At 39.4% G+C, this 26,917-nt stretch overlaps 1 protein-coding gene across 19 annotated transcripts in view; it reads right to left on the reverse strand.

The window, feature by feature from the left end:
• The window catches only part of TRPM6 (transient receptor potential cation channel subfamily M member 6), a 121,737-nt gene that overhangs the window by 43,762 nt on the left and 51,058 nt on the right, over positions 1-26,917 (reverse strand). For all 19 annotated transcript variants that reach the window (XR_002828733.1, XR_002828738.1, XR_002828737.1 and 16 more), the window contains 11 exons: positions 26,629-26,763; positions 23,943-24,220; positions 22,652-22,880; positions 20,296-20,448; positions 17,270-17,416; positions 14,304-14,432; positions 12,222-12,473; positions 10,754-10,928; positions 10,430-10,544; positions 6,960-7,153; positions 4,127-4,259 (listed from right to left, as the gene is read on the reverse strand). Coding sequence is in view for 12 of the 19 variants with exons in the window: in XM_023752366.1 (XP_023608134.1) it covers positions 4,127-4,259; positions 6,960-7,153; positions 10,430-10,544; positions 10,754-10,928; positions 12,222-12,473; positions 14,304-14,432; positions 17,270-17,416; positions 20,296-20,448; positions 22,652-22,880; positions 23,943-24,220; positions 26,629-26,763 (1,940 nt within the window). In the remaining 7 variants the exon portion in view is untranslated. The remainder of the gene's footprint in view (positions 1-4,126; positions 4,260-6,959; positions 7,154-10,429; positions 10,545-10,753; positions 10,929-12,221; positions 12,474-14,303; positions 14,433-17,269; positions 17,417-20,295; positions 20,449-22,651; positions 22,881-23,942; positions 24,221-26,628; positions 26,764-26,917) is intronic.

The following is a 26,917-nucleotide window of genomic DNA, read 5'->3' on the forward strand; positions in this document are numbered from 1 at the left end:
TTTGTAAGTAGAGAAAATAAAAGTTAAAATATGTTTACAAAGACTGGTTAACCAATTCAAGAAATGTTTTTGATGTATAAGCTTGAAGCGGGGAACAAAATACAAACGTATAGTTTTAACTAAAAGCATAGAGAAGGCGAAATGGAAAGAGACCAAACTTTTCACAGTGGACTCTGGCTTATGACATTGTTCTTTCTCCTCACCCCCACCCCCATTTTATTATTTTATTTGGAGGAGGGAGTAAGCTTTCCAATTTCTCAATAATGAAAATCTTTGAGAAACAGGAATAAAGTAAAAACAGTAAGACAGGGAATCCAACCAACAGTGTCATGGCTGATATGACCCTATGCAGAAACACAAAATGGTCCCCAGTCTTATTTGGAGACTGGGAGAAGCTGTGATTAGTCCGTGAAGAGCTGTATCAAAATAGTATTACACATCCCCTCTCAAGAGCCCCTCAAGTCCCATGGTTGAGCAATCTCCCATTTCTTCTCTCTGGCAGCTTTGCACATAAGAAATAAATAATAACGAGGGTGGCATTTTCCATTTTTGTTATCGTCTATGTGGGTGGCACCTTCTCTTCTTGTGTCTGCCATAGAATTCAACTTCTACAACTCAATAGAGGCTTAATAAATGCTTCCTGACCTTCTGGAACCTGCAAAACTAGAATTGGCAACGCTGATGAGGGAAAGAGCACAAAATATATGTATATTCCCCTCCAAATATGCTTAATTAGAGCTTCCCATCCAGTGCACTGTTTCATCTAATTCAAAACCAGTACAGTCTGAACAGCAGTAATGGAGACTCATTAAGTGCCATTAGCAGCAGCCACATTGCATGGACACAATAGAAACCAGCAACCATTCACAGCAACAGGTAACGTGCTACAATACAGACCTGTTAGACAAATAACCTGGTCACCCTCAAATCGGGTCCTCTGGCTTTTACAGGCACTTATTTTCTAAAGCATTATGTCCTATGAAACATATTTTAATTATATTCCTCAACCGTGAGCTACATTAATTTAATCTATCCTTTCAGTCATTCTGACACATGAAGCACATTCTTATCATTTTCGTTTCCCCTGTGCAAGGTTTGAGGATGGAGGGGAGACCAGGATGGGTTCTTGTTTTACGGTGGGCCTTTGGACAAAATATTTTAAAATGATATTATAACAGGTATAATTATAGTCATTATGACAACTGTAATCTTCAGTGAGTGGTCATTACGTGCCAGGCATTTTCCAAAGGCTCTACACTATTCTCTTATTTAATCCACATACCAACCCTATAAGGTAGTCATCACTATTATCCCTTTCGTGAAAAGAGGACAGGTCACATGGCCAGTCACGTGATCGGTGACAGAGTCCTACTCCGCATTCAATGGCATGAACCATTGTGCCCCTGCACCTCTCAGCAACTCAGCTGGGATCCAGGCAAAGTTCTCTGGGGGCTCCTGGAGTCCCATGAAGTGCTAAGTGAATTACACCCATGTTTCCCATGCTGGGAGGTGTTTGGTCACAAATGTTCCTCAATACAGTTTCACAGCCAAATAATGACAGACCTGCTCAACCTGTAACTCTACTGAGTCACAACGCACTTTATGTTAGTGTGTGAACTTTCTAAAAAATGTAGCATTTCCCAAATACAATGGACCAAACATGCTTCCTATGCAGAAATACCTAATGAACATCTTACTGCACAGCGCAGAAAGGGAAATGCTGACTTATACCACTACGTCAATAGGCAGCCAGCATTCCACATAGAGAAAGTAAGACATAAAACAGACCTAATATGTTCTCCTTTTCCACTTTCACAGCTCACTTCATTCTGTAAGGACAAGGCTGATCTCTGCTCTCAAGGTGGGCAAACAAGCAGATAGCCTCCTGATCTCCTTGCCCTCCCTCTGCAAATGACTGTTCCGCTACCTGAGAAAAATATTCTTCCCTCCCTCCCTCCCCCACCTCATTTTTGAGCTCCCTGAAATGACCTCAACAAAAATAATCGTGTAAAAGCAGGTTGGTAAAATAGCACTATCAAGAGGGAACATTGATTATGTGTTGAAGTTAAATTAGAGCTTCCTAATTACATTGTAGAATCCTTGAAAGCATCTAAAATATTTTCCAGAAGCTACATATCCATCTACCTTCTAATCCTTCTCTATTTGATCCCAAGAAAAAAAAAAATCAGGAGCCCTGGACAGGTGGCTCAGTTGGTTGGAGTGTCATCCCATACACCAAAAGGTTATGGTTGGATCCCTGGTTGTAGTGCGTGCGGGAGGCAACCAATCACATTGATGTTTCTTTCTCTCTCTCTCTCTCTCTCTCTCTCTCTCTCTCTCTCTCTCTCTCTCTCTCCCCCCCCCCTTTTGCTCCCTCCCTTCCACCCTCCCTTCTATGAAAAAAATATCCTCAGGTAAGGATTCACACACACACACACACACACACACACACACACACACACACAATGAAGAAACACATTTAACTTCTGTTGATCTGCTTCCAGTTACAAGAGCAGTTCTGGCCAGTGTTGTTCAGTGGTTGAGTGTTGACCTATGAACCAGGAAGTCACGATTCAATTCCTGATCAGGGCACATGCCCTGGTTGCTGTCTCGATCCCCACTAGGGGGTGTGCAGGAGCAGCTGATTAATGATTCTCTCTCATCATTGATGTTTCTATTCCTCTCTCCCTCTCTCTCTTCCTCTCTCAGAAATCAATAAAAACCTATTTTTTTTTAAATGCATGCCAATGCATGCCGTCTCCCTATTTTAACCCAACGCTGGGTACCCACAATTAGCAGTACATCCACAATAGTTTGGATCCTACTAGTTTCTGAATGTGTTCACTCTTGCAACACATCTCCTCTCTCCTCAAACCTCTGAATGGACTCCCTGCACTGTCCCCCCCAAAGCACACATGCCCACAGGCGCTCTCAGCTGGTCACGTTACTGTGAGATCCGTGTTCCTAACCCATGCATCTCCTTCACACTGGCCACGTTCTCTCCTGGCCTGCTCCTCCATGAAACCCCTTCCCCAGGATTCCATGTTAGCAAATCACCTCCCCACTCCTCCTGCAGCTTCTCCTTGCTGGTGGATCATTTCCAAGACCATCCACCCTACTGTTATCACATGAAACAAAAGAAAAGAACTTTACTGTGTCCCCAAATCCCTCCTTGCTTCCCTTCACAGTAAACCTTTCCACAAAAGCTGTAATTGCTGTCTCCACTTCTTCTCAATTCCACTGCACAGCTAACTGCTGGTCAGGCACCCTGAGATCCTCATGACTCTCCATGCAACCAGCATGGTACACTGGACCTCCTCCGGACCTCCCTGCAGCCCCCGGACACCCTTGCTGCTGCCTCAGGCGCCTGCATTTGCTGCTCCTTCAACCAGGTGCACCATGCCACCAGGTGTCTCTGCCTGGCCCACCGCCCTCAGTCTCTCCCCTCACCCACCTCAGAGTGACCTGCCTGCACCAGGCTGCCCAAAACTGCCCAACCCACCCCTCAACTCTGACAGACCCCTTGCCACCATCGTTTTCCATCTATATATATAAAAAGCCCGTGGCCATAACACCGTAATGCCGTAACGCCATAACGACCAAACAACTGGTCACTAGGAGGTGCATTGATGGGTCTCGCTGGCACGGCGGGGCTGTCGTCCCGCCTCATGTGGTGGGTGGCAGCACGGCAGACACTGGGGTCCCACCCCCACAGTGGTACGGTGGGTCTGGGGTCTCACGCAATTTCGCACGCTGGGCCTCTAGTTCCTTTATAATAGTACTGTAACTTTCTTCATGGCTCTTTTACTGCTGAACATTAAATTACATATTTCTTTTATGTGTTTCCTTTATTTTTTTCTCCTCCACCCCCTCACTCCTCCACATGCACACACTAGTATGTAAGTCCTATGGAGGTAGGGACTCTTGTCTCTTATTCACCATTCACGTCCAGTAACTAGATTTAATAAACAGACATCAATTACATAAACATTATATGTTACTAGAGAACATTTTAGAGAATCCAAACCTCTGCGTTTCGAAAGTAGATCTTTGTACCCTTTTAGACATTCTAGTAGAATCAGGTTTGGGTGGTAGTTTGGGGATGGAAAATACATTCATCTTTTACCTTTCTGCTGTCACTCGGATTCGTTCCTCACAACTACAATTCAGACCTTCCGTCTTCTCATGGAAATACTTTTCCACACACTGTTCTTCAAAATCGTGAAGTTTTTTCAGATCCTCCTTACTCAGGTAGAGTTCTGTGAAAATAAGTATGTTACACAAAAATAATCATGATTCACCTTTAATAGGATTCTGATACAGTGTGTGAGCGGCTTTTCTTCTACTTGTGCTGTAATTTGATAAACTGTAGCTTGTATGGTAAAACTTTGCTGCCTTGTCAGACTGTATTCCTTGTATTAATGGGGATACAGGATATAGGAACAGCTGGAAACGTATGTCTGGTCTTTCCTGTTTGTCCTATTAACGGGCATGGGAATCTGAAGATGACTCATAGAGAACAGACACTTCCTCTTCAATATTTTAGTAGGTTAGAATGTTTTTACACATCAACAAAAATTCACTTCTGCTCAGTGGAAAATCCATGTATAAATTTTGACTCCCCCAAAACGGATGGTCCTTTTCTTCCCTGCCAACTGTTTTATCATTCAAAAGGACAATAAATAAGCTACAGGTTAAAATCAAGGCTAAAAGACAAAGGTTAAAATCAAGGCTAAAAGACAAAGCCTTTATCTGAAATTAATCTGTAAGTGTAAGAAAGCTCGACCTTCTTAGACTGAGTGTGCATATACTAAATTCTATTGGAAAAAGATACCTTACTATCCGTCAGTCACCGATGGAGGCTAACCCCCCTCCCTGACACAGACAGCATTTGGTGATGCAACTCTACATCAAACTTCAACAGTCATTCAGTCTACAAACTTGGCTGTCACTCTGACCTAACCAGAAAAAATACATCTTTTGAGCAAGTTTCCAGCACTTAGAAAACACAAAAATGGTGTTGAAAAGGGGTAAAAGTGGAAGGGTCTCTTCCTTCAATCATTTCACTTAAACTAGAGAAACAAAGAACCATCAGAGTTCTCCAGAATTTATTAGAAGTGAAAGTATTCCATTATTTTCCCATATAATAAGAGACAAACATATGAACTTCAAATTGAAAAACACAGCTAAAAGAAAACAATATCCAAGTGCATAATGTTTTCTGATTTCATGGCGTGGAAGATTCAAATATTTAAAAAAAATCCATTATCTCCCCAACTCTCAATATCTGTTTGCATTAAAGACTCTCCTATGAACAAGAAACTTTACAACTGTCATGACTTGAAACTCCTGTGCATTCCTGAGAGCAAGCAATCCACCGAGCAATTCCAGTAACCGGTGCCAATGGTGGCATGTGGAGCGTTCTTGGAACTGTCCGCCAGGTGGCACTGCTGCCCCATATGCACACATCTTGATCCTCAATACAGAGGAGTGGAAGCAATCTCACAAAATTTAGGACTTTTCCAGAGCTTGGAGTGAAGAGAAAATTTACTTGAGTTTTATACCAGATTCATCCGATAAGCCCAGACCCAGCTGAACCCAGGTATGGTGCTAGGAAATCTGACCAAATCCTAGTTAATTCCAGGATCTCTCAAGTGGTTCACAATCTATTAGGTTGTGACCGTTCTGCAGCCAATGACTGGGATGGAGCTCTATTAAAAGCCTAAGAATTACAGTATAATTATAAGCCTTTAAATTCACTTCAATTGTCTTTGAATTCCTTACAAAGATTGAATCTCTGGTGGGGGAATGGAAAAGAAAAAGAAATCTCCAACGTGACTCGAGAGGAAAAATACTTCACATAACCAACAACCAGGAACAAAAGAATAACACCCTGTCAACCCTGCAGTAACACCTGTCCCCCTAAGGACTCAATGAAATGAGCAACCTCCTATCTGAAACTCCTGGAACCAGGTGTGTTTTAGTGTTTAGAATTCTGTTTCTAGTTTTAGGAAAGTAAAAAAAGCATATATTCCACAAATGAGTAAAACACTTAGAGTAGTCCCTACAATCAAACACATGACTATTTCTGCAGCAAAATTGATGAATATTCACACTACAGGGGTAAAGAGAATAAGTGGGTTCACATTAGTCTTCTAAGCAACTTTTACCCAAATGAGTCTTCCCACAACCTACGAAGAAAAAAGACCTCCCATTTTCAGAGGTACTTTGGATTTGCAATTTGTGATAAAGGATTGTGGATTTATGCCACCTATTTCCTCTCCAGAATTATCTAGAAATGGACCTGGTATCAATTGTGGGATTGCTTGAGAGGAACTACAGAAGATCTGTAAAATCACAATAAGGAATGTTCTCTTGTGAGAATTAGTATGACAGTCATAGCATGCAGCCAAGATATGGTTTAGCAAAATGAACTAGGGAAATCTCAAAATATGTAGACATAAGCTTTGCAGAGAGAGAGAGAGAGAGAGAGAGAGCCCATTCTTCTGTATCCTGAGTGGTAGTACTTGGAGATGTCAAACATCTATTCAGAAGCACCTCCATGCTCAGAACAAGAGAATTATGACTGGTAAATAAGTTAAACAAAATGTCTTCTTTATCGATTTTCCTTAGACCATGAATTTCCAGGTCAGCAGAGAAAACACAGGTATTCCATAAATAACACCTGTGTAAAAACATAAAGCCTTTACACATTCAAACAGAGATTCTGTTCCTACCTATTCCATTCTTTCAAAGTATCAGTTAATCAAAAGGCACTATGATCACACAACCACAATGTGTTTCCCTAGACCCAGCTCTTCAGCTGACACTCTGGTGTCAGTGACTCCCCAGAGCCTTCCATCCTGTGCCCTGAATTTCACTGGCAATGCTCTGGTGTGCCTACACCTTGGATCTCCACTCCCTACTCTCTTCCTCCTGTCTCATCAATGAAAACTTACTTAATCCAACATCACCCTCTTCTTGGTCACTTGGAGCTTGATGATGGCAAAGGCGGCGAAGGAAGAGGCCAACATGGCTCAGCAGGATGAACGGTGGGGGCAGCCATGGCTTCTCGTGGTAGGTCATGATGTAGCGATAGCGATTGTACTTCCACAGTTTATTTGAAATGGATTTCATATCTACATAAACATTACTGTAAGTTGTAGAAAGAGAGGGACAATGTTTTAATATAGAACCCTGAAATAGAACAGATTTTTTTCTTTATTTTTCAATCAAATTTTATGATTGATTCACCCGACACATTACCAGCAGCTAGCCAATGAAAATAATATCCATTGCATTTCTAATTCTTCTTGCACCCAACAAAATACATTAATCACCTTCTACAATAAATCATGCTAGTAAGAATCAAAAAACAAAGTTAGAAAATACAATCAAAATGAAGAAAATGCTAACATTACAAATGCAATAAACAGAAACTGCCCTCTGGAACTTAACACTATTCTTGGTTCACCATCCCTTCTCATATAAGCTCCTTTCAGTCCATAATTCATCATTCATGGTAAACAGCTGTAATGTTCCTATATAAGCAACCTTATGAAGAGATTCTCCTAAAGTCAGATGTGAGAACTGCTAGAATAAGCCTACTTAAGGCACCCAGACAACACAATATTAAGAAGAAGAGACAGAGAAAAAGCATCAATTCATCCTAAAATAAATCAATAAGTCTGTATTTAGAAGCTAGATATATTATTTAGATGAACTTTACAATAAAAGTAATTGCTTATTGGTAGGTCACCTTGGATTTTCCCTTTAATTAAATCAATTATAATATGCCGACAGTGCAAAAAATATATTCATATTATAAAACTTTCAATAAAAGTTGTAGTGGTATAGTAGTTATTCAGTTATTCTAGATAATATATCATCTTTAACTACTCGGCTTTAAGTCTATAATGTGAGGAGGCTATAGCACAACAGAATGTCCATCTTAACATTGCACTTAGGCTAATATAAAATTTTATATATATATATATATATATATATATATATATATATATATATAGATAGATAGATCTATATATCTATATATCTATATTTATATAGATATATATATATATGTAATACTAAAGAAAAGGAGAAAGCCAGCTTAGGATAAGAGGATGGGGACATTTCATAAAGTAGAGTCCATAAAGTAGATGAAGAAAACGGATGACTGGGTTTTAATAGTTCTCAAAGTGTGGTCCCTGAACCAGAAGCAACAGCGTCACCTAAAAACTTGTCAGAAATGTAAATTCGTGGGCCCTATTCCAGAACTATGGAATTGGGAACTCCAGCGTGAGCATCATAGCAACTTGTAGCTCAGCAAGCCCTTCAGGTGATTCTCCTGCATGATCAAGTCTGAGAACCACCAGATTACATGCTACTGCCATTCCAGGTTTGACTACGGTCTGCCCAGCTGCAGGTAAAGATAGCCACAGTGTATTTCAGATTCTTGGTCATTAATTATAGGTACAAAGAATGTGGGAAGGGCCCCAAGTAGTCAGATCTTGGCTTTCTCAGCATTCTTGGTCCTCAATTGTGTTCATCTCTAAAGTGAGGAAATTGGTTCATGTGAGGATTCTCAACCTCTCTTGACACCTGATGTTTTTGAGAAATAAAAATCTAATGCCCTTCTCTTAATATTACTTGATATATCAAAATATAGCAATAATTACTAATCACCAATAAGTTTTAAAGTTCATGAAATGCTGGAGCTACAAGTGATAATAGCTATCATATAATCTTGTAAAAAGCAGGAAGGTATTTCCTTCCCATTACATGCAACTCATTTTTTCTCATTTATTTTGCCTCCCTCTAGCCTTTATCTTCTCTACTTTCTTTACTTACATTTTATACATTGATTTCCCTTTTCTCATATCTTCAGTACTTGGGATAAATTCAAGCAAACAAGAACACCAACTTGTCCTTGATGAGCTTTATGTCTATCTGAGAAGACAGATAGACATAAAAATACAATACATAAATTATAAAATATATTTGTCTATGTTATATAAGTGGGTAAGAAAAACGAAGAGTAAGGAGGAGCAGACATGCCAAGGAGACAATTGAAGGAAAGGGGGCTGCACTTGTAAATATCATCCTTAGATTAGACCTAAGTTAAAAGGGGACATTTGAGCAAAGACTTGAGAAGGAGTGAGGGAATGAACCACACTGATGCCTGGGAAGAGCATTCCACACAGAGGGAACAGCAAATGTAGACACGCCTGTGTTGCTGAGGAGCCAATGTCGTTGGAGAGAAATGGATGAGGGGAAGATAGTGTGATGTGTGATTTGAAAGGTAGAAGGGAAGTCAAATCACAGGGAGTCCTCTAGGTCATGGTAGGAACTTCAGCTTTTACCCAGAGGGAAATGGGGAGCCATTAAACAATTTGGAGCAGAGGAGTGACATCATTTGATATATGTTTGTAAAGGGTCACTGTGTTGATAATAAAATATAGGGCCACCACAGAAGCAGATGAATAAATTAGGAGGCTCTATGATAGCAGTGGGGTAGTGAGAGGTGGCTGGATTGATGATCTATTTGAAGGTAGAGTCAACAGGCATTCCTGACAGGTTTCAGTTGAAAGTACTAGAGGCATTGAGAATGAATCCAAGGTTTTTGGTCTGAACAAGTGAAACGATGGAAGTCTGACAGAAACCTGTGGTCTTCCTCATAAATTTGGGAAAGACTACAAGTAAAATGGGTACATGTCGGGAAAGAGGGGAGATCAAGAATTTGAACGTTACAATTTTTAGAAGTCTATCATATACTTGCCTGGCCACGAAAGGGGCAGTTGGATCTACAGGACTGAAGTTCAAGGGGGGGGGGGGGGGATGGGGCTAGAGATATAAATAAGGATTTCTCAGCATATGCAGGAAACTGATCAAGATCACCAAACAAAGCGTGAACAAAAGACAAGCAAATCCCACTCCTGACACACACACACACACACACACACACACACACACACACACACACACAAAAAGACAAGCAAGGTCTGCCCCCAGGGACCTTCTAATGCTTCTAATGTTAAAAGGTTAAGGAGAAGATGACCCAGAAAAGGAGACTGTAAGTGAAAAGTGATAGAAGAAAACAGTATGAGACACATTGGGAGCCAAGTGAAAAAGGACATCAAGTACTCCTTAGCCATCTGTCAACCTCACCAACTGTGATTCTTCCATGATTCTAATTATTACTTCATTACAATGCATAATTCCTTTCACCCCACTTTTATTTACTTCCATTTATTGTTTTTCTCTTCTCATGCTCTACTGCCTTCCTAAGAGTAGTTTCATGCCCATATTTTGAAATACGGGTCACACAAAAACCAAAGGTTACACACTCAAAATATATGTGAATCTACCCCAAATACCTGCTCCCATCTTTATTTCAACAAAATAACCATATTTAATTAAAATAACCTACTTGAAGAAAGCAATTAACAGGTTCACCATGATGATATATTGCACAAAGAGGTAGACAGCTTGGAGAAACGGAGTAAGAAAAGAACCAGGAGGGCAGGACGTCTTGTTTGAACAAACTACAAAAAAAAAAAAATAGCATTTAAAAGAAGGAGATAAGATGAATCACAGCCCTATGATTCTAAGTAAATATTTAGCACATTAACTTAGCAGAATACCATACATTTTTTATATTTTTTAAGATTCAGGTGATTACTTTCCAGATTTTTATTTTACTCTGAGCATCTACAAAAGTTCAATTCTGTGGCTGATGAACTCTGCCACGCACCATCTATTTCTGACGCGTAGACTTCTCCGTACATCATCCAGTACGGCTCGAACACAATGTCCCGCGCGAGGCTCCAAGACGGGGGCTCCTGGGGCGAAAGGATGGCCTTGCGTGCCACTCCGAAGCTCAGCAGGACTATGGCCATTATGATCACAATGTAGAACATGTTTGCTGTCTGCAAAATAGGACCGCACAAGAATTTTACCACAGATTTGAAATTTATAGTAAAACAAATAAAACACTAGCAACCATCATGATTATACCTGCCAATAATAGGACTGTCTAGTCATTGACCAAAATGCCCTAATCCATGCACAGCTGGCTTTCCTTTGGCTAAACCACTTTGTTTTTCCTGCACAGTTATGTGTCTCATGTCAACATGGCCTATGGAATAGCATAAATTTGCTAGTGGTAGAGAATCGTGCTTCTTTTCTTAAGAAGTAATGAGATGTGAACAGCTTGTGACTAGCGAATATCCAACTTTTCACCCACTGGGCCAGAAGTTAGAAAAAGAAAAAAAAATAGGGATACTCAAATTAGTAAAATGTGGGGGTTTTTTTATTTCCACAATTCTCTAAGGACATTTGTTAAATACAGGTGTGGGCAAAAGTAGGTTTATAAGAGTTCATATAAAAAATAATACAATGATCTATACTAATAAAAGGGGAATATGCTAATTATACCAGGTCAACTGTATATCTTCTGGACGTTTGACTTCCTTCCAGGCAGTTAGGGGTGATCAGGCAGGCAGTTAGAGTGGTTAGGGGAGATCAGGCAGGCTGGCAGCAATTAGGGGGTGACCAGGATGGCAGGGGGGCAGTTAGGGGACAACCAGGCCAGCAGGGGAGTAGTTAGGGGGTGACCAGACTGGCAGGGGGGCAGTTAGGGGGCAACCAGGCCAGCAGGGGACCAGTTAGGGGCAACCAGGCTGGCAGGGGATCAGTTAGGGGGCAACCAGGCCGGCAGGGGGGCAGTTAGGGGGCGACCAGGCTGGCAAGGGGGCAGTAAGGAGGCGACCAGGCCGGCAAGAGTGGTTAGGGGCGAGCAGGCAGGCAGGCAGGCAAGCAGTTAGGAGCCAGCAGTCCCAGATTGCAAGAGGGATGTCTGACTGCCCATTTAGGCCCCATCCCACAGGCAGTCAGACATCCCCTGAGGGGTCCTGGATTAAAGAGGGTGCAGGCTGGGCTGAGGGACACCCCCCTTCCCCGGTGCACGAATTTTGTGCACTGGACCTCTAGTTAACAAATAATAATACAAGAATAAATTCTGTGCATCGTGTACTCATAACTGTAAACCCACTTTTGCCCCACTCTGTATGAGTTTGTGGTTATAAGAAAGCAGTGATGAAATGATCTTATTTTCTGTGCCTCTATAAGTAATTTCAAAACTTAAACTATTGAATGTGAACCATGAAAGCAGGCAAAAGCATTGAAAAGAGCACCAGAATACACAAGCAGGCAGTACTCACCATTTTTGCAATCATGGTCACATATGGACCTGCATGTTGGTTCACAGCGAAGAAGTCTAGGAGTCGTGAGAACCAGAATATGATGTCAATGCAGTAGATGAGCCTTCCCGCTGTGTGCAGAGGAGGGTTACCCCACCGCAGGCCAAAACCAACCAAAAACAGGCCAGTAGCCACAGTTTCCATGAGGTTCCAGTACTCACTAATCCATACCTTTACCTTTTGAGTAAACTTTTCAGGTTCTGAACTACAGACCTAAAAGGAGAACAAACAGGGGAAACTTAGTGCATGGTATAATTCAAGACTCTCATCAATATCATCTTCTTTAATGTATCAACTGCTTCATTTAGACCAGTGGTTCTCAACCTTCCTAATGACCCTTTAATACAGTTCCTCATGTTGTGGTGACCCCCAATTTCATTGTTACAAATTGAACATAATTAAAGCATAGTGATTAATCACAAAAACAATATGTAATTATATATGTGTTTTCTGATGGTCTTAGGCGACCCCTTGTGAAAGAGTCGTTCAACCCCCAAAGGGGTCGCGACCCACAGGTTGAGAACCTCTGTTTTAGACAGTAATTTAAATGCTGCCAAAAAAAAAAAAAAAAGATCACAAGAGGATTTTGGAGACTTAAGTTAGCCTTGGATAATTATTTAAACGACTCTATAAATATATTTTAATGTCACTGTTACAGATAGCCAGCTATTTGAAACCCCAAACAGAAGGTTTTTTTGTTTGTTTTTTAAAAAGGTAGTGTTTCTAGCTTTCATTATTCCTAAACTAACACAGGGAAACACCTAGACATTTTAGAACTTAACATTGCAATGGATCTATATAGCTGCAATTCCATTTCATGAGATACAGTACAGCACAAAGAAGACTGTTTTGAAACCAAGGAATTCTGTAATCTGGTCCTACTACTGCTCTCTAGTGAGTTGTTGAAAAATTACTCAGAATGTGATATTAGAACTCACTATTATAAGAAATTACCCTGCAACAGAAGATCAAACTGAAATGTAAAATAAACCTATTTTCCCAGAAGCATAAAAAGGGTAGAATTCAGATAACGTTTTTTTCCTGAATTGTTTTCTAAAACCTATGAACCCAATAGTAACTAGCAGACTATATAAGTATGATTACTCAGAATGTATTTTCTGCCGAAACCAGTTTGGCTCAGTGGATAGAGTGTCAGCCTGCGGACTGAAAGGTCCCGGGTTCGATTCCGGTCAAGGGCATGTACCTGGGTTGCGGGCACATCCCCAGTAGGAGATGTGCAGGAGGCAGCTGATCGATGTTTCTAACTCTCTATCTCTCTCCCTTCCTCTCTGTAAAAAATCAATAAAATATATTTTTAAAAAAAAAGAATGTATTTTCTTAGTATATAACGTTGGTCACATTAGCTCTAAGAGAAAATCAATGTATGTAAATGCACAGGCATAGAGGTACATATACATTGATATCTAAAACAGTCTAAGTTATAGCTCTATGTGATTGCAGTGATAACTGAATGGGAATATTCTCTCTCTCTTTTTAAGTGACTCACTGCAAACTAAAAACAAAAATTTCATCTTGTTTTGTTTCTTGGACTACTTGCCCTAGAAGGATTTTCAGCTTCAATTTTCAAAGGTATTTAGCAGAATCTTTTGAAAACTATAAATGAATTCTTTACCTTTGTTCAACTTTGACCATTTACGTGCCACTCTGTAATGAACTGATAATAAGCAAGTAATGCTAGGCTATGAACAATCAATCTTACAAAAAAAAAAAAACAACCATACATTTTCGGGAAATCAAAAAGTTGGACGGTCTAATAAAAATTAAATAGCATCTTAGTGATAGACACACTAAGATGTCCTTGAAAACAACTACTTTCAAAGAACAGCAACCAAAAGAAAGCATTTGGCTAGGACAAAGGTTTGCAATCAGAGATTTTTCCCTAAATACCCTCCCTGCAGCACACAAATCAGAATCAGCACTGTCTGTCTGCCTCTCACCCCTGACCTGTCCATGTTCCTCACCAGAGCCCAGAACACCTCTAGCAGAGGGATGCAGAAGACAAGGGGAGAAGGGGCAGCTCACCTCCCTGACTTTCTCAATGGCGTTGGTGAAGATGTAAATGATAACGAGCCACTCCTGCACACTGGGCTGAGGCTGCATCTCCACCAACACAGTGAAAGTGAACAGCATGAGGAACGCCAGATACGCCATCTGTGAGGGGGACACACATTCCCTGGACGTGAGTCATGGTCGTAATAGAGGAGGCCGAGCAGACATGGGCTGAGCTGGGCAGATACACACATGGGACCTTCAATGAGATAACGTGAAAATACAACCGGGACCACCCTCTGGTTATTGATAACCTAACATCGAGGAAAACACAAGAATCCAGCTATCTATTCTAGGATTAAGTGACAGGTGTGAAAGTCATTGTTTTCAAATGCATGGGAAGGGGTCACTGTCTTGTCCTGTGAGCTTCTGACCAGAATTTCTGGAACACTGCACATTCCAGAATGGGCATTTTCAGGCTAACAGCAAGCCCAGACTGACTCACACACCTTCCCCTCCATTTAAATATAGAAAATGCGTGTATGCCAACCACACCAAATGAGTAGTGTCAGTATGTGCCTATTTCCAAATATAATACATCATGGCATTTACTACTGCTGGGAGTTTTACTTTATGTTGATTAAAACATTCCGGTTAGTGGAAAAGTATTGTCCAGCTTTAATTACATTAAAGACTGTTGATGTTTTTGATTTCAGCACTTGACCTGACACAATGGTAGACATTCAAGAATATGTTTAATTACTAACTGGGTATATTAAACATAGATTTCCAAACTCTTCAAAAAATTAAAATACAGTAAACACACACATACATATGTACTAGTGATAAGAGCTTTGTAATCTTTTCCAACATTTTACCTTAATATATATTCCCAGAAGTAAAAGAGCTGAGCACACACATTTAAAACTGACACGTTACCAAATTGCCTACCAGAAAATTGCTATGATCACTAACAATGAGATGGGGCAGCCCTTTATATAGCTTCAGAGACAATACACAATGCTAACTGATCAACACTTATATTAAAAATCCCAGATAAGTAGAGAGAAAAATGGGTGTATGTGGGTGTTTGTTCATCTCACAAGAATCATCCTATTTTTAACTTACATCCCTATTTATAATATCTTTTTTACTAGTAGCTCCACCTAAGCTTTATCAGTCTTCTAAGTTTAGTTCTACATAGAGAACAGTTGAAACCACTTTTGATTTACAATAGTGATAGTATATACCAGTGGTTCTCAACCTTCTGGCCCTTTAAATACAGTTCCTCATGTTGTGACCCAACCATAAAATTATTTTCGTTGCTACTTCATAACTGTAATGTTGCTACTGTTATGAATCGTAATGTAAATATCTGATATGCAGGATGGTCTTAGGCAACCCCTGTGAAAGGGTCGTTCGACCGCCAAAGGGGTCTCGACCCACCAGCTGAGAACCGCTGGTATATACAATAGGTGGTATTTTAGGCAGGCCTATGATATTACTGCCTATGAGCTCAAGAGCTATAGTAGAAATGCCTATTAAAGTTAAGGTAAAGTCTATTAATTCTATATTTCGCTGGGTCTCTGTCTCCAAGTCTGAATATGTTTGATGACCTCTTAGGGATGTAAGATAATAAATTTGTTCTATCAAGCAGTTATTTTTTACATTTTAGTCATTATTTCATGGTGGTCAGATACTGTTGATTGTGATATTGGTGGTATTGCTTCTGACTCTTTCTCTTCCAAGTTTTTAAAAAATATGTAAAAATGTTTACATTTTTGCTTTTTCATCATAACATTTATAACAAGACACTGTTTGAATAAAGCACACACGCTGTAACCTAGCATAGCAACCTGACAGCCAAGAATAAAATTCCCGTGCTCACCATTGGTTATGGTGGGAAGATGTGGCTGGCTTATTTGTTCTATTTGTTAGCAGTTTTTTTGTTGTTGTTCTATTTGCTTTGCTCCTGTCTCTAAGAGTTCGTAAGCTGTGAATTTCTAAGGAAAGAAATATTTGAATACTCTTTCTCCAATGATGTGGCTATGGTTAAAATTCTCTCAGAGCTACTATCAGAGTCTCTGGGATATTTTATTTCATATTCACAAAAATGGTGAAATACCATTTGAAAGAGATTTGACTTTGAAAAACAGATGAAAGTCATTCAGAGTTATGTCCTTACTCAATAATTATATAAAATCCATGTGCAGTTGAGCAAGTAAAGATTTTGAAATATAATACTTTAAGCAAAAAATAAATAAATAAATAAAAATAAAAAATAAAAAAATTAAATTTAATTTAAAAAAAGATTAAAATTTTAAAAAAAAGATTTTGAAATATAACACATTAAGGCAAATATCCTTTTACAGTCCCAATTCAAATGTTTTAAATTTTGGCCATGAGCAATTTATGTATAAATAAGCATTAGAAAAATAATGCTATTAAGTAAAAGTTAAAAGCAATCAATACATTGAAAGTACAGGTCAGGCTTTCTCTGTATCTCTGTCATCCATAACAGGTTTTGTATTTGTTCATACAATTAACCTTCTACACTTTTACTGTTCTCTATATATTTACAAGCATGTCTTGAAGGAAAAAAAAACCACACTTGCATTTTCTAGATTACACACTATTCCTACAGGGAAAAAATCGACTGAACTGCTGACTTTTTTGCTCCAGCTGGGGAAAAGAATCCACCTCGCCACCGTGGTTAATCGTATTGTGCCACTAAGCTTGACATGCTCAGTCCCGGCCTGCCAATGGGACGCACTCAGCACTTGAGAAAGAACATGCTTGTTCCCTCACTCCCAAAGTGGGAGAGCTCTGTGCTAACTTTTACCCACCTCCCTCCAATCTTCTTTTCTACTCTTTGGTCCTTCCTCCCCACCCCCTTTTTTTACTGCAATTCTAGATTTTATCACAAGTTGACAAATCAGGCATATCACCAATGTTAACATTAGGGATTAACCATCATAAATTGTTACGATGAAACCAACCGTATAAAACCAAAACTTGACAATTGGAGCGCTGTAGAACTCATAGACCTTCCTGGTCAAGGGAAGGGTCTGGGGACCACTCCTGACAACAAAGTGATGGTTTTCATCTAGCTTCTCATCAGGGCCCCGCTCCATATCACAGTCTTTCTGTAAAATAAACGAATAATTTATTGTCAGGGGCTTATCTAAAATATGAGCATACTCAAGTATCCAAAAAAAAGATCATAAACATATGTAATAGACATATCAGAAATTAACTGGGCACCCACCTGCCAAATTATAATCTTCATCTTCAAAGGAAAGGAAAGTACATGTATTAGATAAGTCTTTGACCAGGTAAGGAACACAGGGTATTCCTGAAATGCAATCTGAGTCGCTAATAATCAAACCTACTCAAAGTTAGGGTAGTAGCAAGGATTTTTTTAAAATATATTTTTATTGATTTCAGAGAGGAAGGGAGAGGGGAGAGAGAGATAGAAACATCAATGATGAAAGGGAATCATTGATCAGCTGCCTTCCACACACCCCTACTGGGGATCAAGCTGGCAGCCCTGGGTATGTGCCCTTGACAGGAATCGAACCTGGGACCCTTCAGTCCACAGGCTGACTCTCTATTCGCTGAGCCAAACCAGCTAGGGCAGTAGCAAGGATTTTTAAATGGTCCCTGTTCCTGTTCCATTTAGTCTCCTTTATCAGTATTTGGAACCATGGATATTCATAAAATTCCCACAAAATCAATAACCAATAATATAATTATTTTCAGCCTATAGGAGGGCAAAATTGACAATCCCTGATAACACATCTGTTCCAATTCCTAAGAAAGTTGGATGCTGAGTTAGTTTCGGGATTCTGGCTTTGAGAGCTTCTCCACTCCTTTACAGCAAAGGTTCTTTCCCTGAAGTTCATGGACCCTATGAACTTCATGCAAGTATTTGTTTTGTACATGCATTTTTCTAGGGAAAGCACCAAATCTTTCATCATTTTCTCAAAAGGTGTGTGTCAGCCCGAAGGGATTAGCCCTGCAGGTGATGAGTAATATGTATCTGTGTGGCAGAGAAGTGTTTGTGTGAAAAGTGACTATACAGGTGCCCACACAGGAGAGCCTTTAGAAATAGGGGCAAAAAGAAATAAAAAGAAAAAAGCACCTGCAGCCTGGTTGCTTTTGAAAAGAGGAAATTCAGGGAAAATGAAAAAGAAGCCAACGAGATTTCACCCCCACTCTATAGAGTTTTGTGTGGTTTTAATTTTTAAGCAGAAAATGCATTACTTTTGTGATTTTTTTAAAAATTAAAAAGAAATGCTATCCAATGCCTCTCAGACTAGTACATTTCTTCAATCCATCCACAAAAGATCTCTCTCTAGCGTTAGATCCGCAAGATCAGCAATTTTTCAAGCTAAGAAATAAATCACGTTTTGCCTGTTGTCCATATAATTGCAGGGAAATGTAATTTTGAGGCTTCAGCATCTAGAAGGGTTATGTCAATGCCTGATGTGAGTGTCATTCACGTCACTTTTGGCAGGAGAAATGGGGTTGTAATTTAGAGGTGCAGGAACAGACCTGGTTCCTGACAGGTCTGAACCAGCCCACAGTTAAAATGGCTTAGAACATATTACAAAGTCATCATTTACTATGATTTTTATGACATCACTACCACTGCAGAAAGACCCCAGAAAGCAATTTAAATAATGACCTTGTTATTAACTTCCCTTACTATTTTTTCCAGGAGTGTTTCATTAGGTCTTTAATTACTCTTGGCATTTTGATATGGATTATGAAGTACTAAGTGATCCTAACTCTGAGCTGGATTCAAAGATGTCATCTTCTATAACAACAACAAAACAAAAAAACATGAGAGTATAAATTTAAATTCAGGACTTTTTTTCCCTTAGAATAGGTAAACACCAGAATATTTTTCTTACCTTTTATTCTATTCAAATCTCAATCTCAATCTCTCTCTCTCTCTCTCTCTCTCTCTCTCTCTCTCTCTCTCTCCCCTCGCCCATCATCCTCTCTCCCTCTTCTCTTCTCTCTCAAATAGGAATCTGATACCAGCAAACACACAGAATAAATTTATAGCTACAAAAATAAGCTCCACTACAATTCATGCCTACTTTCTACTGTATTACAGTCACCATTCCCACTTAATGATGCTCTGATAAAAATACATTATTATTCAATTTTTAAAAATAGTTTTGTGATTCAGCAATATGTCTGAGACTAAGCTCATCTTTCCTCTTCAAAACCTGCTCTTTTCCCAGTCATCCCTAGATCACTCTAAAGATGGTCTTGTTTTAACCATCAACATCTCAGTAATATTTGCTATCTCCCTCTTGCCCAGGTCCCATGTTCAGGCCCTATTTGACCCTTCGTTTAAAATCTGTCTTTTCTTCTCCACGCCCATTGCTACTAACCCTGGATAAAACCCTTATTACTTCTCACCTGGATGGTCACACTAGCTTGTTCTCTCCCTGCATCCAGTAGTCTTCTTGCTGCATCATCCTACACACTGGAGGCAGAATAATTTTCCTAATAGATCACCTTGCCACTCTGGTCATATACGGTCACTGGCTCATCATTACCTACAGAATAAGAACCATATTCCTTCATAGGATATGCAACAGTCTCCATGATCTAGCCTCACGCTGTCCCAGCCACACCTGCAAATATCCCCTCCTTGTTCCACGTCCACCATAACCTGGATTCTAACCACACCACACAACTTATGATGCCTGACATACACCTTGCAAGTCCTGCCTCTGGGTCCCTACTTGTAGTCTCCCTCCACTGAAATGCTGTTTTCCCTCTCCATATCCTCAAGTCACAGTTCAAACACTACCTCAATCATGAGGCCGCCTGCAGATATGGGATATTTTGCTTAATTATACATGGGAGTTAATTAAATTTATCATACATACAATACTTGGCCATTCTATAATGTGATTGTTAAATAAATAAAATTGGTGCATATGTGCACTGTGTGCAGTCAATACCATGAGAACTCAGTTTACGACGACAGTGCACTAACCATACAAGCATTCTCCTCGGTACTGCTGGGGTTCTGGTCACCATTATGCCATGTAAACTGGAAATCCTGGGACTGGGGAACATGGGACATCTCCGCTTTGCTTTTAAATTCCAACGTCAAAATGGTGGGTGGTAAAAGAATACTTATGATGATCTTTAAAAGAAAACAAAGCAGAATACGTAGTAGGGATTAAAAAAGGCACAGTATTATTCAAATAACAAAATTAAGATTTTAGTGTATATAAAATGTCAGACCCATGACCAATTCAATTGATATCCTGATTCTATACATACTTTTTAACTCAACAATTCCAATTCTAGAAGCAACTCCTCGGAAATACTCATGAATGCATATATGGATAGAGATGTTCGTGGTAGGGTTATTTGTGATAGGAAAAAACTGATGTCAACATAAATGTACACCTATAGAGGGGAGCTGGTGTGGGACAACCTAACAGTGAAACACCATATAACCATTAAAAAGACAAAAGCAATTCTGAGTATGATGAAAAGGTATCCAAGTTATATTAGGTGAAAAAACCAAGTAAAAGAACAATACAGCATGATTCCATTTTTGTAAAAAAAAAAAAGACAAAATATATATGCATATACATATATTCATTTAAAGGTTTTAAAATACATATATAATAATCCCCCGTATCCACAGTTTCACTTTGTTTACCCACAGTTAACCATGGTTGAAAATATTAAATGAAAAATTCCAAAAATCAAACAATTTATAAGTTTTAAATTGCATACCATTCTGAGTAGCGTGATGAAACCTCAAAATATCCCCCTTTGTCCCACCAGGGACATGAATCATCCCTTTTTCCACAAAGAGGAATCTATGTGGAATAATTTATGACTGACTTTTATCTTATTTCTGCAGTCTCATTAGTGGAATTAAAATGTGCAAGCTCTTCATTATGCTAAGTGAAACAAGCCAGTCAATGAAGGAAAAATACCACATGATCTCACTCATTCATGGATAATAAAGACCATTACAAACTTTTGAACAATAATAGATACAGAGGCAGAGCTGCCTCAAACTGATTGCCAAACTGCAGTGGGAAGGCCAGAGAGAGTTGGGGGGCAGGAGGGAGGGGAGTAAGAGATCAACCGAAGGACTTGTATGCATGCATATAAGCATAACTAATGGACATAAGACACTGGGGGGTAAGGGAGGGTAGGGGTGTGTCAAGGGCGGGGGGGAAAAAAAGGACACTTATGTAATACCCTTTGTAATACTTTAAGCGAAAAATAAAAAAATATTAAAAAAAAAAATGTGCAAGCTCTTTTACATATTTTATATCTTATATCTTTTATTTCTTTGTGTTCTCTATAGTGTATCCACCAAAAAAATATTTTTAAGAACAGTCATTCTATTTGGGAAACACCATATTTTTAAGATCTGTAGGAAGAATAAAATTAAAATATAAAATATAGTCTTACAGCGCTCTTAATGCTCAGGCTTTATCCCTTTTTTCAGTTTCATAAGCACATGCATTTCTTTTTTAAAAATTTATTTTTTTTATTGATTTCAGAGAGGAAGGGAGAGGGAGAGGGAGAGACAGAAACATCAATGAGAATCATTGATTGACTGCTTCCTGCATGCCCCCTAGTGGGGATCAAGCCCAAAACCAGGCATGACCAGGAATCAAACCATGACCTCCTGGTTCATAGATTGACACTGAACCACTGAGCCATACCGACTGGGTAGCACATGCACTTCTTAAGCTTAACCATAATCTAAAGCTATAGGCTTAGGTTTAATGTCAAAAGTTAAATGTCTTTAGTAGTTAAGCAATTACTCTTGATAATTCAAGATGAGAGATGAGGCCAAACTGTAATAGAACAGAAGAATTTGGAGATAGTGGTGTGAACAAGTGTATTTGAGGGCACCTTTATAAAACAGCCATTTATTCCCTGAAAAATCACATTGAATGAACAGAATAACAGAAACTGCTAATTTCATTTAGGTTATTATCAGTTGCTATTCTGAAGCTGAGCAAAATTTCACTAAAAAAAATCTCATTTATTTCTGTTGTAATTATCAGCGACAGCAGTTTGCTACTAATGTAATCTTGCATATGTTTGCATATGTTTTTAACATCTTCTAGCCATCTTCGTGAGTATGCCTTTGTGATGGGACAGAGCTAGTACGATTATCACACTTTTTAAGAGAAACTGTGGTCATAGGAGACAAAGCAGTTGTCAGGTCTCAGCTCATCTTTAAGAATCAATGCTATTAACTGGTTTTCTGAAGATCTTCTTCTGGAACAAGGAAAAAAATGAACCCAAGAGTACAGACCTTCAGACAAAACTAATATTAAATTCTATAAAGCAAGTGAAGGTACCTTTAACCAAGAGATCTTCCTCATTTTCAGGCGCCCCATCCACATGTCCGTCAGTAGCATTTGGGTGCAAGTATGTGAAACAAAGGGCCGTAGCCCTCCGGACACGGCCAGTTTCAAACAAGTAGAATTGCTCCAGTTCTTGAGTTCATAGGTCAGCAGCTTCATGGCCATTCTCTCATTCTGCTTGAATGCCTTTTCCAGCACGTCCAAGGCAAGCTGGCCAAACTGCCTGTAAGGACACAGTGGTGAGTGACCAAAACAAATGCAGGTGAGAAGCCCGGAAACATTCGAAAAGATAAGATCAGAGACTCAGAAGAGAGGAGACAGCAATTTAATGATCTCAGTTTGCAGAAGTGATTGTAAAGGGATTGCCGCTCAGGAAATGGATTGTTGTCCCTTTCTTGAAGGAACAGAACCAGAGGGCTTACTTCCATGTGGCAGAGAATCTGTCCACACCAGGAGTGCCTGAGCTATGCCTGGAAGAAGCCACTTCACACCACAAAACAGGCAACACAGAGCTTGGTGAGGGCTCCCTGATAAGACCTACTAAAGAATTTTTTACGGAAAATACTGTTCAAAACTGGCTAGCAATTAAGGGAAACTGTGGAACTACTTTTTAAAAAAGATTTTATAAAATATATAGATGACTTCAGAAAGAACCAGACCTAGAGACATTTTTTCTGGAATTTTCTGGAAGGTTGTTTTCACTGAAAAGTAGACACTGTCATTCTCTGGAACTTTTTAAATCAAAATTATAAATGTGTTTCTATTAACTTCAGCTTCCAGTTTCCTCACTACTATAATGCTTTCATAATAAAAAAAATGAAAAAAACATTTCTAACCTTTCTATCTTCCAACATCACACTCTGGTTCTTTAATATATAATACATTTATTTGTTTTTCTGCCTGAGAGATACTTAAAGTAAACCACAAGTTTGAATTTAACTTAGTATCCAAGAGTTTGAGAGTTGAGAGGGACTTTCTAAATCATTAACTGGACATTTTGCAATAAGGAAACTAAAGTCCCAAAATCTACTCAACTGACTTGCCCAATTAGTAGACAGCTGCACTAGAATTAGAACCCAAGGCTCCTGACTTGAAGTTCCATCTCTCTTCCCTTTCTTCCACAAAGCTGCTTAAAATACCTAAAAACCTTATTTATAGGATAGTGCGTGAAATGCCAGGGCAACAGGTCCACTCATCTCACAAGTTCTAAGGTGAGGGAGATAAAAGTGTCTAACCGTTCTAAGAACTGTCGATGTTTAGTATGTAGTGAAGAGAGAACTCCTACTTTGAGTAATTTTTCATCTCTTCCGAGGCATCATCCACCATGTTGCTCTCCTTAGCCTCACGGGCCATGGCTCGGTAGAGTATATAAGCAATCACCGCCTTGACCATGGCCTCCACTCCGTGCTGCCAAAAGAACATGGCCATCTTCTGCCTTTTCATCAGCACAGCCCAAACCAGCAGGTCATTGTAAGGGTAAATAAAGCCAGTAGACTCAGGGTCATCGGATATATTTTGTTCTTTTGACTTCTTCCTTGATTTATGAAGGACTATAGGCTTTTCCTGTTGGGAAATAAAATAGGAACGGTTTCCAAATACTCACGTACATGATGTTCTACCTAATGAAACAAGTCAGGTATCCTAGAGATGGAAATAATAATAATAGAACTTTAGATCCCACATATAAGTGAAATCATATCGCATTCTAAAGAACAATATAAACAAACAACAGAAATAGGCTCACAGATACAGAAAACAGAAAGATGGTTGCCAGAGGGGAGGGAGAGCTGGGGGGCTGGGTGAAAAGGGTGAAGGGATTAAGAGGTGCAAATTGGTAGGTACAAAACATTCACAGGGATGAAGAGTACAGCATAGGGAATATAGTCAATAATATTGTGATGTGTGGGGCCAGGTGGGTACTGGAATTATCGGGGAGGAACGCTTTGTAAAGTGGTTGTCTGACTACTATGCTGTACACCTGAAACTAATACAAAGTAAAACTGAATGTAAACTGTAATTTAAATAAATAATTAATTGTCAAGAGCAGTTAAAAAATATAATAGAACTTTATAAACCAGAAACCAAAACTTTGGCCTCTAAAGTAATCTATTGCTTGTTGTATCTAATAGTTCCAGGGTCCCTAAGCTGAGATACGATAAGTTCATTTAGTACAACTTAAAACACTACACCTTCGGAACAGAGCCATTGAATATGTGACGACTTTTAATTTCCCAAGGAAATGGGTTGAAATAACAAACTGGATAAGTGGCAACTATTACAAAAAAACCCTCTAGCCCTAACCGGTTTGGCTCAGTGGATAGAGTGTCGGCCTGCAGACTGAAGGGTCCCAGGTTCGATTCTGGTCAAGAGCATGTACCTTGGTTTCGGGCACATCCCCAGTACGGGGTGTGCAGGAGGCAGCTAATCAATGTTTCTCTCTCATCGATGTTTCTAACTCTCTATCCCTCTCCCTTCCTCTCTGTAAAAAATCAATAAAATATATTTTTTTAAAAACAACTCTAACCTCACCTGACAAATGATTCATATCCCCTTAGAAAAATGTCATTAATGTTGCCAACATGCATCCAAATAGATTGGTTTTACGTTTTCTTTATTCTGATTATATTCCTCTAGTGAGGGGAATGGGTAATGATGAAATACTGTTCTCCACCTGGTAAACCCATCATTTAGAGCTCATTTCAAATGCTGCTCTCTAACCTGCCATGTTCATCTGTAACACTGTGCGTGTGTCTCAATAGCAATGTCCATCATACTGCAGTATGGATATTACTTTGGGGCGGGGAGGATCATTTCTCAATTATCATTATATTTTTCCTAATCCACTTGCAGTCCAAATTCAACCAAGCACCCAACATAGTGCCTGGAAACTAATAAGATTCAATAATTCTTTTTTATTAAATTGGGGGGGTTAATAGCAAAAATTATAACAAGCTTCCTCTATTTCTACAAATAAAGTTTGTATTCGTTGATGATAATTAAGGGTAATTTTATTTTAAAAGATTTTCATTCTAGGAGCTGTGGACAGCAAATCTCTTTCAGCCAATATAGGAACCATTTATATGGAAACTCTTGAGCAACGCATTCATCCCCAGAGGCAAGTGGGACTGAGGTTGTATAGCAAGAGGGAGAATAACCAAAAAAAGAGGGAGGGAAATAACAATGTTGTGTACATGCGCGTGGGCGCACACATTACCATTTTCATTCTGTAACATTAAGCTAAAATTAACTTTAAGAAAGCCTCAAAGGGGAAAAATTAAGATGCGAAAGAATAATCAAAGAGAGAAGTAAAGGAGAAGGAAGTAGTCATATCCAATTAGCCGCAGGGAAAGGGTATGAGGGTTTGGTGTTGGGTTAACAATTACATTTTTCATACCATCCCATGGACTGCCTTCCTGAGTCACCATCCGGACCAGGTGGCAGTAGGGACAAGGAAGACAGGCTGATGTGCCAACCCCGGGTATTCTTTAGTTCCCAGTGCTCTGTCCTAGGCCTTTGCTCATTGTTATAAGGCAGCTCCGTTATGCTTTAATTTGCACCATCTGTTTATGGTACTTGTTAATGGGTCCTTTTTTTGTATCTCCCTTTCTCTAATGTTAACCCCTTGAGTGCCGGGGAGCGCGATCGCGCTCCTCCTGTCTTTCGCCAAAAGTGCCGGGAGCGCTATCAAAGCTTCGAAATGGCGTCCAGTTCTAAGTCTGCTTTTATTAGTGATGATGATATTGCTAAATATGTCAATGTAGTAAAGGTTTCCTTAAGTTTTTGAATATGTAACTTCATTTACTTGCGATTCATAATTTTTTTTCCTAAACTGCTGTAAAATCAGCAAAAATGCCTTGGCAATTTTAGCACAGTTCCTAGGATATTGGTCGGCACTCAAAGGGTTAAAGGAAGAAATGGTCTCAGTAGGCAAGAACAATTTTCTTTTCAAACCTAAAAATAAGTAACAGTACCTTGAGTTTGTAAGGCTGGGCGGTTCTGATGAACTGGGAATGCAGCGTGCTTTCTGCAGATTCCTTTCTATTTCCTGAGGCACATCTCCCGGGAGCAGGGGGCTGGGAAAGGCTCTCAGCAAAGCTGGTCACTCTCTGGCATATAGTATTTTATTTTTAAAATTTAAAAAAAAGGGAAAAAAGAAGATTATAATGATGACAATTAACATTGTATTTCTAGGCAGTAATGAAAACCAAATATACTATTGTGTCCTACCAAATACCCCATGGTATTCTCTCATCCGGGATT

The sequence above is a fragment of the Myotis lucifugus genome, unplaced genomic scaffold (assembly GCF_000147115.1).
Source record: "Myotis lucifugus unplaced genomic scaffold, Myoluc2.0 scaffold_31, whole genome shotgun sequence".
In the NCBI taxonomy this organism is placed as follows: Eukaryota; Metazoa; Chordata; class Mammalia; order Chiroptera; family Vespertilionidae; genus Myotis; species Myotis lucifugus.